The sequence below is a fragment of the Helicoverpa zea genome, chromosome 7, assembly GCF_022581195.2.
Source record: "Helicoverpa zea isolate HzStark_Cry1AcR chromosome 7, ilHelZeax1.1, whole genome shotgun sequence".
NCBI classification, from domain to species: domain Eukaryota; kingdom Metazoa; phylum Arthropoda; class Insecta; order Lepidoptera; family Noctuidae; genus Helicoverpa; species Helicoverpa zea.
Genome location: NC_061458.1, coordinates 2867330 through 2882822, shown reverse-complemented (window position 1 = coordinate 2882822; position 15493 = coordinate 2867330). Strand labels below are relative to the sequence as shown.

Genomic DNA, 15493 nt, shown 5'->3' with positions numbered 1-15493 from the left:
CGCCGATCAAACGCCCCGACAATTCCCTCGCCTTCGAGGACGATGAAAAAGCGGATTGTCTGGCCGACAGCCTCGAGGCTCAATGCTCGCCTAGTACCCAACCGGTCGACCCGGCTCACCTACTAAAGGTCGAAGCCGAGGTCGAGCGCAGATCCTCCCTACCACCGCAAGAAGACCCCGACGATCCCTTGCCTCCCGTCACTCCAGACGAAGTGGCAGAGATCATCAAACGTCTCAAACCCCGTAAAGCTCCGGGCCCAGATAGAATAACCAATAAAGTTTTCAAAATCCTACCCGCTTCCCTCGTAATGCTCATGACCGCGATCTTCAATTGCGCCATGACCCATAACCTGTTCCCACAGGCATGGAAAGAGGCAACCGTAATCGGTATTCCCAAACCCGGTAAACCAAAATCAGACCCGTCCAGCTATCGCCCTATTAGTTTACTCAATGTGTTCGGCAAGATCTACGAGATACTTATCTATAAGCGTCTCAAAGATTACGTCGAAGCAAAGAGTCTTATCCCATTAGAACAGTTTGGTTTTCGAACCCATCACTCTTGTGTCCAACAAGTCCACCGCATCGTGGAAGGTGTGAGCCACGGATTCCAACGTGGCCAACTCACCGGTACGATTCTCTTCGATATAGCAAAGGCATTCGACAAAGTCTGGCACAAAGGCTTGATTTACAAGCTTTACCAACTCGGTGTCCCAGACCGTCTCGTTGTCATCTTACGAGACTTTTTGTCGAATCGCACCTTTCGCTATCGCATAGACGGCACTCTTTCTTCGGCCCACCCTATAAAAGCTGGCGTCCCACAAGGCTCGGTACTCTCCCCCATCCTCTTCACGCTATACACTAGCGATATTCCTAAGAACAAGCATGTTCAATTAGCCCTATTCGCTGACGACACGGCAATCTACTGCTCAGGCCGCAGCCCAGCCGCCATAGTGAGACATCTCCAAGCCTATTGCAACACCTTAGGTGTCTGGACTAGGCTATGGAGAATCGAACTCCACCCCGACAAAAGCCAGGCCATACTCTTTTCGAGCCCTCGCCGTAGGCTTCCTCCCGCGCCCCCGTCAGTCACCATGTTTGGTAGGCCGATTCCTTGGAAGGAGCATGCCAAATATCTAGGTGTAATCTTAGACCAGCGCCTCTCATTCGCCGAGCACATACGTAAGGTGCGCTCTAGAGCAGCCTTTGTGTACGGCAGATTGCACTTCTTGCTCAACTCAAAGAGCAAATTATCTCTTAAAAGCAAGTTACGCCTCTACGTATCGTGCATACGCCCCGTCATGATGTATGCTTGCCCTGTGTTCGCACAGGCAAGCCATCGCCGCCTTCACAGAATGCAGGCCCTTCAAAACCGTGCTTTACGGAAAATCACAGGAGCTCCCTATTATGTTCGAAATGAGATTCTTCATCTCGACTTAAAAATCCCTACCATCCGCCAGTATATGAAGCGTGCCGCCATACGGTACTTCGAACGCGCTGAGAAACACGATAACTCACTTATCGTGTCAGCCAGTAATTATACTCCCTCCCGCATCAGTAGGATTCGCCGCCCTAGGCATGACCTTCTAGAACCTGACGATGAGATAACTGTCCTCCAAGAGAGTAGTAAACTCACTAGCACCCTACACAAACACAAACCGCGTTCGTACAAACCTCGCCGCCGAGGTCCGCCGCGACGTCCCGTTCTCTGTCCTCCCGACCCTTGCTCATCGAGCCAGCCCGCGAGCTGAGCCAGTAGCTTTAAATTCCCCAATTAATAATAATGATCATATGATCCAGCCTGTCCCTTTGCTGCCTCCCCAGCGACGCCCTAAGCCGAGGTCCGACCCCACAGGGGGTACCCTTAGCGCAGTCGCTTAGTTTATAAGTTGCTTTACGCCCCTGGCTGGAGGCCTTAAATTCTAGGCATCCACAGGGAAAAGTCCGGTTAAGCAGTACACGGCCTCCTAGGCTGAACTGCGAGATGCCATACCAAAAAAAAAAAAAAAAAAAAAAACACCATCATTGCTGTTTTATTTATCAACTTTACCTGCATTGCTGCTACAAATTCATGACTTAATTGTATGTTATTAGATAAACATGTCAGTTATTTGAATATATTGTATACAGTAAATGAATATATACATGGGCCAAAGGACGAGATTACAGACCGTAATAAATAAAGCATGATTGAAACGATGTCATGTACTGCAATATCAACAAGAATGTCTTATTTTTTTTATTTTTTTACCGGTGATTTTTAAGACTACAAATTATCATCATAATTCTAGTTTTTATTTAATAGGGCTATCTTGTAATATACTTTCTCTGGGCGTTACTGGGGCACAGATGGGCATGGTCCTTTAGGTACTATGCTTTGAAGCAGCGTTATTGAGCTGGAATAGTTACAGGCACTTTAAGTAATTTCTCAAAATATTTGCAAATTCGAAAATGTAGCCATTTTGTTTTTTATAGGTTATCAATAAAACATTTAAAGCACCCTTGCAAAAGAAGCACTCGTTCGAATGGTTTTGTAAAGCAAGCTTTCAACTTTAAAATAATATTGCAACATTTAAATGAAATATTACAATTACGTTGCTATTTTAAGGATTCTAATGGCGTACTGACTTACATTTATCACTCTTAAGTTGCACGCAAATATGTTAATGTCTTGTGACGCTCACTGTATTAGACTTTGCAAAGTTTATGACAGTTTTGACCTCGGGACTGCAGTACTAGGGCATCAGGGAATTGGAAGATTCAATATCCTCCCATGAGGGTCTTCCTTATGAAATTATGCGTTTGCGAACATAAAGTTTTTGCTTAATATTGAAAAACCTTAAAGTTCTTTTTGTGAAACTATTGGGACATGTAACTAGTATTTCAGTTTTAAAATGAAGTGTTCTTTTGTAATTACTTAATACCAATAACTTTATAACAATATTAGGATCACAACATTACAGTTTACTTGTCAAAGGCAATTAATTATGATAGAAAATTCCACAATCACTTGTATTGTATTTCTGGGAACTTCAATTTAACGTTTTGTTTATTAAAATTCCAGTATAGACTATTAATAAGCTGAAGAGTTTGATAGTTTGCCTGATTTTTCTCCATAACTGAGCCGATTCTAAGACCCCTTCAGTGTTAGATGGCACATATATCAAATACTATCTTGGCTACTTTTTATCGCTCCACGGAGTCGTTCCTATGAGGTGCGGGTAAAACCTCTGGCAGAAGCCAGTTCTAGTATAAAATGGTATTTTAATATTAAAAGTGCTTTCGAATTTTGCTTCTATTTTCATAGTGTTCAAGTTACTCGTCGTTTTAGGAAGAAATTTCGGGGTAATCAGTACATGAAAGCTTTGTGCTCTAGTTGGTTTTATTAGGCGAAATATTACGTTGGTATTTCAAAAGGGAAATTAGGCCAGGCCTTGAATGTTCTGTGTGAAGGGTTATGTGATTTTAAAATTTTGCTTTAGTCATTTATAAGAGTAAATTGTCCTTAATGATAGACTGACAAATATTGAGGGCGTAAAGAAAACAAAGTGTTTTAGAAATATCGCATTTTGTAAACAGAGTGTTAAGTTAGTTACAGCATGTTCAATAAATTTAATTTTATTAGACTAAGTTATTTAGTATTTTACCACAAAGTACCTTAATTTATGACCAAAATCTCGGCTTTACCTCCAGAGAATTTGTCTCTAAATAAATAAAACAGACTGCGACTAAAATCCTTTAACAAAATACGAAAATGTTTTCTTGTTAGTAAAATTATCTTTGAAATGCTTAGGAAAGCTGTTCATAAAAATGTTAAACAATTTTAAAATTGTTTAGGAATTATACTGACAAGTAAATAATGCTTTTTTTTTATTAAATATCTTAAAAAAACTCGCAAATTCTAAGAGCAGATTGAATACTTACTAAAATAACCATGAGTTGAATTATAACTTAATTACAAAATTGTTATTTTCCGGTAGTGTTACAAAAAAAACTGTTGAAAAAGTATGTGTATAAAACTATCAAATTCTACTCTTTTCTTGTTGGAAGGACATAAAACATTCTTATTCGATTATATTTTATGCAGATTTTTACCTTCAAGGCTTCCAAAATGTTAAAAACGTCTAAAATCGATGCACTGTGTATTTTTGAAGCCTATATTGACCAATTTATGCCACAGCACGTGCGGTTAGACATTTTTCATCCGAATAAAAGTCAGAATAACATATCAGGAGTCAGAAATAGAGGGGAAAAATAGACCCGTTGCAATTCACGTATGCTTTTTGGTACAGCCAGCGTTTTTTCGTAGGATCTGTATATCCTAAAAACAAACGGTTCCTATGTAGATATTTCTTGGTATTTAATTTTTATCATTTCTTTTATTTTTTTTATTAAACGTAAGGTTGAAAAGGTTTTATGTTAGATACTATTTTACCACTGTGGTAGATAAGCGTTTTAAGAAGCATTGTTTAAGTCATGTTCGCGATAGGAAAAATAAGCTGCCATTAATAGTCTAGGCTACTATTCAACATTTTCAGAACTTTGTTTATATGGTTTACTTTTCTACTTTGGGAAAATAGAATTTTCATCTGTATCAGGTAAACCCCTACACAGTCTTACTGTTACTGTTACAGCCTTTTTATTGTCCCATTGCTGGGCACAGGCCTCCTCTCACACGGAGAAGGATTGAGCGTTAACACAGTCTTAGTCTTAAAAAATAAGCAAATATAATCAGAGATTATTAATGATCGAAAGGACCAAGGACTTTTAATCACATTTTCCTCATAATATATTTTTAAAGCATATGGTATTTTTGCTTGTACCCTTTAATTGACATTTTACTTGCAGAGAGTTCGTAAAAGCAACAAAAGAGAAGAAGAAGATGACGTGATGACGCCACCGTTGCGTAATATTCTTATTATATTTTTTAGTAAAAATTACAAACCGCATCACAATCGGTTCAGCCAAACCTAACATCACATCATGCACAAACATACATACGTAGCACATACCTACATAGCATTTACCTCAGTAACATAAATTCAAGTATAAACTGTTAAAAATGTATTCCTTTCTTATTTTTGTTGTTTATTTAATTCCTGTTCGTTATTTGAGTTTGTCCCTATTTTTCAAGACTTTTTGATGGTTATCAATTTAAGAGGTAATGTTTCTATGCATATGTGCTTACATTTGTTTAATTTGTTTTTCTGTTTTACAGCACCGTTTCGAGATTGGGACTACAATGGTAAGTAATTTAATCATAGATTAATTGAACGATAACTACTTCTTGACATTGTTAACTGGACAAATTGTACCACCGATTGCCATTTAACTAGGATGAAAAAAAAAATGCAACTATTCCATTTTTTTACATAAATCCATTTTTCAAAATGGTTTAGTAATAACTTTCAAAATTATGAAAAGGTTTGCTACGCATGGTTACAACATCAATGCATATTCCCACAAAATATTGTAATAAGCCTATTTAAAGTCCTATTCTACCTTAAACTCCGTAGATTTTCCTAGCCATTAATATAATTAGACCAAAAAGGCTAGTTGTATGAGGATCACGTTTGCATAGTGAATTTTGTTCTACAAATAGGTCAGTTGGTATTATATTGTGATTGCGGAGCTAGTAACTCAACGCCAGTTTTTTTAGAAGATATTGCGTTATGACATCTCCGCTAGTAATTTTGTTCTCCATTTTATATCCTCTATGGTAAAAAGAAGGTTAAGGTTCTAACAGGAAATGACGATCCCATTATACCTAATGTCACCACTAAAGTGTTCTTTATTTTCTATTAGGTTATATTCGTCCCTTTTGTACCTTTGCAAATTGTATATCGATGTCTTATATTTTTATTGACGATAAAATATCCTTACGTCACACTTGCGTTTACGGTGGATTTTGGTATACTATATAGTTATTCTCCGCGGTTTCACCGCAACCGCACCTGAAGAACCACTTCGCCACCGGGTGAAAAACCGAGTATCCTTTGTTCTTTCTCTTTTCAATTTTGATAAAAAAATGGCTATTATATATTCCTGACGGATTTCTCAAATTCGTATTCAGTTCAGTTATTTTTATGTGAATGAGAAAGAAATATACAAAATCATATTTTTATATTAGTAAGGATAAGTATTCTGAAAAGTGCGAGACAAATATTTTGAAGGGCGAACTAATGCAACTTGTGTTGTCAAAATATTAAAACGAAAAATAAATACTTCTAAGAGTGATGAACACTATCTATTATCATTAGCTTAAATATGAACGAAATGAAAAATGTTATTTACGCATATTTACGTAATAATAAATGCTCAGATATATCCAAGAAAGTCAGCTTTCAAATATTTTCTAGAAAAATCTCTTAAAAATTTCGCTTTATATGTCAGATTCTGGTCTCATTTTCTTAGATTTTCATAATTTTTAATACTTTGGTGAATACGATGTATATATCAAGCAATAGACTGTTATATGTCTTATTTTTGGGCTTCGTGTAATCAATTATGTATTGCGTGCGTTTAATTAGCCATTTTAATAAATCCAGATAAAAATAATGAAAATATTTGGTAGGTATTATTTATTTTAGTAGGCAGATTGTTAGAAATCTGATCTTGTATCAAATATGTACATAAATGCTTTTATGAGTACTTTGAGGCCTGATAGCTGCTTTGTTTAACAATAACTATAAAATACAGAACATGTTTACATTTTTATGCAAATAAAATCCAATAATTGATTCAGGTACTCGTATATAGCTTTCAATTTTATTAGAAGCTAGTTCGTCAATTACGAGATATACTCTACTATAGTTCGGCCATTCAGAGAATGCGTTCCTGACACGTCGCGATTGAACTGACGACGTAACTTTGCAATGGCGTTGCAGTTACGATAAAAATATTTTTGCTGGTTGTTTACCGTTTTAACAATTGAGGAGCATTAAAACAACATTATTATATCAATAATCAATGAATGTTATTACGTCGTCAGTTCAATCGCGACGTGTCAGGAACGCATTCTCTGAATGGCCGAACTATAGTACGATTTATTCTCTTCGTTCAAATGTTTATTTTCTCCCCCCTAGATCAGGCGAAATGGCCCCTACAGTTTCCCGAATGCGGTGGGAAGTCCCAGTCCCCAGTTGACTTGCCTATCGCCGGACTGATCAAGTCGAGAGGAGCGAGGGCTCTGCTCTTCCAGAACTATGATGTACAGGCGAAGGCTCTGACCTTGATGAACGATGGCAAACGAGGTTGGTTAAATCACTACTATATAATGCCCAAAGATTTAGCAGGATTTATCAATTTGACTTGTGTTAATATGCTTTAAATATATTTTTGCTGTCTATACTAATATTGTAAATCCAAAAGTAATCTCTCTATTGGGCTTTCATTCATGCCAAAACTACTGAAGTGATGAAACGAAGTAAATGTTTGGTACATAGATTTGCGTTCGAGAAGGGAACATAAGTGTGTTAGAAAAAATCTAAAACTCTTTTCCGATGTGCCTACCTATACCTAAAATGGGTTTTAAAAGAGATCTGTTTCGAATTTTACGCAAAGAAATTTCTTGTTTCACGACCCAATTGCTTAATTACTTTTCGAGTTCATCGCCCTCTGAAAACCCCTTAACGCCAAGTTAATATAACTATGGCGTGCCTTATCCCACTTTACTCCACCAGCTTTGTCACTATTTAACTTTTAAAGCCAACAGTTCCAAACTTTCTAGTACGGGAAGTAATCCCCTTGGGACGCGGGTGGAACTACGGGGAACAGCTAGTTATAAAATATTAGGAAAAATATGGTAGCGTTAATTCCGCGAGACAATAAATGGAGGCTCGGATGAATTTAATAGGATGTTGTATTAGTGTCATGCAAATGCACGTGCAGCAAGGGCATCACACAAATGCACCTGCATAAAGGAAACAGTTGCCAAGCAACCGAACCTTGCCGAACACCGAACTTCCCTCCATCTTCAGAAGATTCGTGACTCGTGGACCGCTCGGACGCGAATAAACGTCTGATTCCTTATATTTTCACAATTTTTTAAAAAATATCCCCTATACAAATTATGACAAAAACATTTTCAAAGTTTTCCGTATTTTTCACCAAAATTCCGGGCAATTAAATCAAAGATCATCGAACAAATGATGGTGATGGGGAACGAAAGAAAATCCCTGAACGTAAATCAGGATTTTTCCACTTCATTGAATAATTTTGTGATAACAATGAAAATGGGCAACTTGAACAGAAATTGTTTTTTTTTTTTCTTATGATCAGTTGAAAATGTATATTTAATAAGTAATTTCAATATAAGTATCATATTGCAACGAGAACTCGATTATTTTGTAGATCGCCCAATACATGGGAATTGGTAACACTTTCTTACCGAGCTGGAAGTTCGAACCGGGAACTTTCGAATGAAATAGAGCAGTAAAAGTTCGCAGTTTAGATTTTTAACTTGTTGTTAGATACAGCCCTTGTAAACCAGTATATACTTTAGACATACCATTACCTCACCTTTATAAGAATCCCTCATCATTACAGTAATACTCTTTGGCGAATGGCGAATCGACCAGCGGCCTCTAATCTACGGAGGTGCAGCTCACAGCCGGCGGTATCTCTTCCACCACCTCACGTTGCACCTCCCAGCCGAACACACAGTGGGAGGTCTACAATATCCCCTGGAAACTCAAGCGTTCTACGTGTCGGCTGAGTATCAGAATATGGGGCAGGCGTTGGACGCCTCGCCGAGCGACCCTCAGGCTTTCCTTGCGGTCTCTAATTTGTATAAGGTGAGGTCTCTTGTTTTTTTTTTCATATTCACTAACCACCTTGACACAGATTATACCACCTAGAGATGAAGATGAAACGTATGAAAAAAAGCGTGATTTTTTCATACGTTACTGAAATTTTATCATATGGCTCGGGGTTGCCTAGCCTTTTCCCAACTATGTTGGAAACGCCTTCCGTTAATATATGTTCTTAATATCTGTAGGGAAATGTAAACTTACAAATGATTGACATGCATAAGAGAAAACAGTTAGGTACCACTACACAAGAATTAGCCTTCTTTTTATTAAATACTGCAGACACATTTATCTCTATTATTTATTGGCTAAAACCTCAGTTAGGTCCCAGTCTATAAATTAAACCTTTTTGCCTTAATTAACACCACATCATTAAAATCTGCAACTTAAATAAGATTTGAATCTCTTAAGCTCCCACTATTTCAGCTTAACGTCATATAAATAATAATTACTCCCACTTCTAACCTTTGTACTGTACTTAGTACTATTGAAATAATAACTCTGAAATGTTGCAACAAATTGTTTATTTTAATAAAGTTGAGGTTATTTACAAATTGATTATATAATGCTACTTACTACTAAGCAGATTCTAAATTCTTACTTGTATGATCAAAATCTGTATATCTTTGTATCATTTTATAGTTTATAAATCACTTTTTACAATATTTTGGGCTTTATTTTAAGCTTCTTATTATAAGATGTTGAGAACTTTTTCAGACTTGGCGTTACGTGGTCTGTAGGTCAACGATTTTTTTTTCAAAACACGCACATTTTACTAATGAATTTCCATTGTACTTATGGTTAGAATAAATAATGAGTGTATTCAACGTAAAATGATTTATCAACTAGCACCATTTTCAATAAAAAATATCACTTAGCAATTTTTTGAGTTCAATTAATCACAAAACAAATGAAGCTAGCTATCCATTAAAACACTTCAAATCACTTTTTTTAAGTTTAACAAAGAAGACACGTTTCACCACCCGTTGAAAGAGGTTGAAATATAAATCAACCCTAAAGAGTTAGTCAGATTATAAGAATAATAAATTATATGCCAAAAAAGAAGTCAAAATAAAATAACTAAAACTGAAGCAAGAAATGTTTTTCAAAACAAAATTCGCCTCGGGAATAATGTGTCTTATTTAAAAATTTCACTATCAGCCACAGGCCGTCAGCTATGAGAAAGCAATTTAGAAAATTACTTAAAAATAATTCAGAAAAGAACACAAAATGAATTTGCAGTAATTTTAGAATGTAATTGAGATTTAATATCTGTCTTGACAGGCTTTGTTTATCTAAATGAAATGTCATCTCTTCCGTCCGTCTGTCCGCGGATTTAATAAATCCATTATTTGTATCTTGAGACCTGTCCTTCAAAATTAAAAGTTGTTGACGTTTTATTTAATTTTATTGAAAAACTCCGAAGATTATGCTTAATTAACTTTGTAGAAAGTGGGTAATAAAGTCGACGTCAAATAACTCTTAATAATTGGTAGATAATCGCATTAAAATTTTTCAATTTAATAATTTGAATTTTTCATAATTTTTGAACTTTATAAAATGAAGCCCCGTAGCCCCTTTGTAAAATTATGTCCAGTTTAACTACGATTTAATGGTTTCTAATTATTTATTTTTCTTAACCTGTTATTAGTCAGTAATTTCTAAAAAGACAGGGTACTCACTTTACATACTAAAAAAATAGGTACTAACCACGTACCTAAAGATGAAAATCATACAAGGTAAATTGAACCATATGGCCAATGGCTTAAGTCACATATCAAGTTGTGTTTTACTCTTATCTTTCCAGTATGCAAACCACACACACAAAGGTCTGGAAGACCTTCTGGCATCGGCTAAGCAAGTTGGTTGGCGTAACGGGACCCTTTGCGGCAAATCCCTGAGCTTCTTCAACCCGCCCTTCAAGGAGTATGCCTGTTACCAAGGATCTATGACCGCTCCGCCGTGCACGGAGTCCGTTCTGTGGTTAATCAGAGGAAGGACCCTGTCTGTAACGAGGGTAATGCATTCAGTATTGTTATTAGACTAGCTTCCACCAGCAATTTTACCAGCGTCCTGAAGTACTGCTTGCACCTGGATAACAATAGCCTTTTTCGTTATGAGGTATATCTAACCCTGTAAGAATTTTTCAAATTGGTTTTGTAGTTCTCTAGATTAGAGTTTAAATACACATACCCGTCAGGTTTGTAATTAGTGTAGATGATTTGACTATAAATTAGAACAATCAATTTATAAGATCATTACGACATCTCAATTAAATAATAATTATACTAATCATAAAACAAACAAAGAAATAATAATTTTTCAAGCTTGTAAAAGAAGACACCAGAAACAATGTTTTCTCGGCTTTTCATAGGCTCAGATTTACCATTCACTAATCACTAAAAGCATTCGAAACATTGTCCTTCATTTTTTAACTTACAAAACCACCAGTCGTTACGGCCATAGTTTGCCATAGAAATATGATTTTTTAAACCCTATCATGATACAAGCTTCTAATATTAGTATTGTATTAACAGATTGATTTATTAATGCACACCAGTCGTTAATATTCGACATTGATTAATGGATCTACAATTTCGTGCAACGATCCCTAAGCGCAGTATGCGATATCGTATTTAATGAAAATAAATCAACTTTCATGCATACCAATTTGTTTGATAACAGAATAATAAGCCGTGGTTCAAGTTCAAGGTCAAATATTGGATAGTCTGGTGAATTATCGGTAGGGTTTTTTTATAGTCTCCTGGGCTTTGGGATACCTAAAAATCGGAGAAGACTTAGCCAAATGCTGTTTAATTTCCCTTTTGTTTATATATCGAGTTTCCGAAACTATAAACTCTGTGTGTGCCGGATAATGTACATAATTTATTGAAAGAAGCACCGATAGAGACCACAATTTATATAAACAGGTGTTATATTTCAAGTTCCGAAACTATTCCTCGACGTAACATTCCCTGGAACTATCAAAGGGAAAAACTAGTATCCCCTTTCGGAGTCAATAATAACATTGTTTCACAAGACCCTTAACTTTCTCATTGATTGGTAACAAAGTTTCAAGATCATTTATCATTAGGTTGAAGCCTGTCTCTAGTAGTTACCTACACAGTATTGATACAATTATCTGACAGATATAACGCGTGCTTTGGATAAAGTAAATAATATGAAACAATAAAACCAAAATATTTGTTAACGTCTGCCTAGCCTTCTCCCAACTATGTCGGAGTCGGCTGCCAGTGTAAATGGTTACAGCTGAGTACCAGTGTTTTACATAGAGTGACTGCCTATCTGACCGCCTCAACCCAGTTATTGAGGCAACCCAATACCTCTGGCTAAGACTGGTTGTCAGTCTTAGTTACTGACTTCTGACGTCCCGTAACGACTGCTAAAGATGTGAGAAGCAAAATGTTTATTAGTTGATTTGAATTCTTTGGTTAATATACGTATACGGATAGCAAATATTCTTACTACCTAACCGAAAATATTTTCATATCTTAAGTGATTTATGAGGCAAAGCATTTTGAAACGAAATAAAGGTCTGTACTAAGCTAGTTTACTAGATTATTCTGTTTAATCCACGTTCGTTATATTGTGTCCACTCGCGACCGTGAAATTTTGTTGAGAAGATTAATTTGATAACCACAGATAATCTCTATAATCCGGTAAACTATTTTACTACCCACACATCATGCTCTTGATAAGTGATTTAGTTCGAACGGGGGAAAAAGCAAAATAGATAGTGTAATAGAAGTTTATGTTGTTTGAGTGCGGAAGGTTACTGGTGGATGTCTTAAGACTGAAATGATAATGAGTGTTCAGGATTTTATATTGACTAAAACTTGAAATTGATCCTAAAAATGCTCTTCCGATTCAATGTATAAGTTCTGATAGCCAGATTATTAGATCACACCATAAAACGGTTTATACTAATAGCATTTTATAAATTAGGAACGTAAAACAACCTCGAACCGCAAAATGACGTAGGCATAGATAGGTTATAGAAATCGACAACAATGTCTAATCGCTGAGTAATGTAAGTACAGATAGGTTATAGAAATCGACAAAAAGGTTCGAATAGAATCATATAAAATAACAAAAGAAAATCAACTAAAGACCTCTTCAACTTTTCCACTGTAGTGTACACTGCGGTTCATAAAAATTGAGTTGTCATTGTTAGCAGTGATTTATGTTTTGTAGCTAGTGTGATGCAAATTGCGTGCCGACGACAGTAGGAGGAAGATTTACTGCTAGTGCCGGTACTGGAAGTTTTATTTACTCATACCCGAACTCTGCAGATTTAACCCGTTCATAGATTTGAGCACTCAAAGGTCATCGTAGAATTAAATTTGCCCCCAAATAGGTACCTCAAGAATTATTGGAATATAAAATCTTTATTGTAATTCTTCAGAGATATGGTGAATACAATAATTTTAATCTTTAGGTAACTCTTATGAAAGATAACTTCTTCTTTTTCCTTAGAATTAATCATCATTATGCTGCAGATTTAAGATATTTTTGTCTGTTCAATAGTTGTTTACGTGAAAGAGCAGTAAACATGTATTTTCCTACCCTTATAGATTCTCATATCTGTAGAAATTGTAATTATACCGATTACTTTATTTCTCTAAGGTACATTTTTTTTTCGTCTATGTAAGGACATGTTTATGTTTCTATTGTATGATAGCTTTCTAAGAAATATTTTGGCTCTATATATAAGGTATCATATCTCTTGGGGAATTATACCTATTACGTTCTTTTTACGACTTTCGCTGATCAAAATAAAGATGTTGTCATAAGTAGAAGTATTAATAAGATTGATTACTTAGATTTGGTTTTAGGCGTATTAATAGATAGTGCAGGATTTAGTAAAATCCTTAAAAGAAGGCCATGTCATATGTATACTATTATATTAGTCTTACTCCATAAATAATTAACTAATCTAACACTGAATATATATATAAATCAAATCGGACCAAAAGATCCCGAGATAAGTTCGTTCGAACAAGCTTAAAATTGGGTATAGCTTGTTAATATTATGATTCTTCTCTTTCAGAATACGGTGGAGGAAGCTCAAACATTGTTAATCTCAGAGACTGAACCCAAGCACTTGTTCTTCAGAAGTACGCAGCCGTTGAACGACAGAAAAGTTTACCTTTTCAAATAGGCTCTGTGTCAGCCATTTTGGTATATTAACCGCGAGGGTGCGTCCTGCTTTGGTGGATTACGAACGCGAACACGATGCGATCTGAGGCGAAAACAGATGTATGATGTGCAATGCCGTACTGCGCAACGATACATAGGCCATTTAACAAAATCGCATCGCGCCGCTTCGCGTTCGCATCGCGATAGCTCACAGAGTGCCTCAATGTTGAGAACTGCACACCACATCTATGATAAGGTAAAGAAAATTTCAATTAATAATTTGTACTGTTATGTTTAACGTAAAATAATAACGACTATTCCTTTCGCTTAATGAATTAATAACAAGATATATGAACATCAGTCCCTTATGTGTATTTAATTTCTACTTCTTGTACGTGAATTTACTCCTCTGTTAGTCTTGCTGTAATTATTTAAAGCTTGTAAAATAAACTTCGGAATCAAAGATTGTATATGTTGTTTTATTTATATGGCAAAAGGTGCACTGACTTCATCCACTTTATTATGAAACGTAGTTTTAAAAGAACCGGCTATACAGAACTTTTCTCAAGATGATGATCTAAAACTGGTGCTTTTTAAGACCAAGTTTCATAAAAATAATAATGGAGTCCTAGCCGATTGTCGGCTACGGACGCTCTCATAGAAGGAGATCAGCCAGCTTTACATGGCATGATATAGTAGTACGCAAGGATTTGCGCAGACAAAAGTGCATTCTATTTTTTCACTCTCCCAGCTGATTGATATTGTATTTGTAGCAACTTAGTGGCATTAACTGAAATAGAAGCATATTTTAACTAAGGTTGCAAAGACAGATAAGTATGATGCTGTTTAACTGGTGAACACAGGTACACCTAAAATTCAGAAAGGGTGTCAAAAGAAAAAATAGTGTGCCAAATGCCGGAAACTGTGAATTAAAGTTATCAAAAATAGCTAAGTAGCACATCTTATCACAAAAGCGTAAAAATAGTGTACAGTTGAGTGCAAACAAATTGCGAATTGCATTTTGGACTTCGGTCTTCTTGTCGTTTATTTGGTTATCATTAAAAAGATCTTGTTGCTTATTGGAATAATCGTTTATCTTTTATAAATCTACCAAAATATCAAAAAATATATCAGCTCCCTAAAAAAATTTACTTTTTGATATACTCGGTAAGGTTGAAGTTAAATTCCTACGTACAAATTAAATCAATGTAAGTTTAACTTTTGATGCAAATCTGACTCTAATTGCACCATTTAGCTATAAAGATAACCGGACCATGGGCCAAGGCCGGTTTTATGTAGTTTGGTTATCGTAAAAGTTAAATAGTGCAAACCACCGCAGGTATATGAAACAATATTTTTTGTTCTGGTCTTCTATTATTCTCCAAGGTGCAAAAACAACACGTTTTCCTTCAATATGAAAGCTCTGTGGAAAGCAATGAGTAGGTGAGCGAGTATATCGATTGTATGAAACATTAATGTGAACTGCATCGAGTAGCACAGGTGATGGACAACGCGTACTTGAAGTC

General features: G+C 35.9%; 1 protein-coding gene across 1 annotated transcript; it reads left to right on the top strand.

The window, feature by feature from the left end:
* The first annotated feature begins 8361 nt into the window (after nucleotides 1–8361).
* LOC124632021 (alpha carbonic anhydrase 8-like) lies at nucleotides 8362–13989 on the top strand. The gene is made up of 4 exons (XM_047166674.1): nucleotides 8362–8371; nucleotides 8545–8792; nucleotides 10615–10824; nucleotides 13879–13989. Exons 1-4 carry the CDS (start codon nucleotides 8362–8364, stop codon nucleotides 13987–13989), a joined length of 579 nt encoding a protein of 192 aa, XP_047022630.1.
* The last annotated feature ends 1504 nt before the right edge of the window (nucleotides 13990–15493 follow it).

Coding starts and splice junctions, on each gene's coding strand:
- LOC124632021 (XM_047166674.1), top strand. Junction 8,793..10,614: donor CGGTCTCTAATTTGTATAAG/GTGAGGTCTCTT, acceptor TTATCTTTCCAG/TATGCAAACCACACACACAA. Junction 10,825..13,878: donor GGACCCTGTCTGTAACGAGG/GTAATGCATTCA, acceptor CTTCTCTTTCAG/AATACGGTGGAGGAAGCTCA.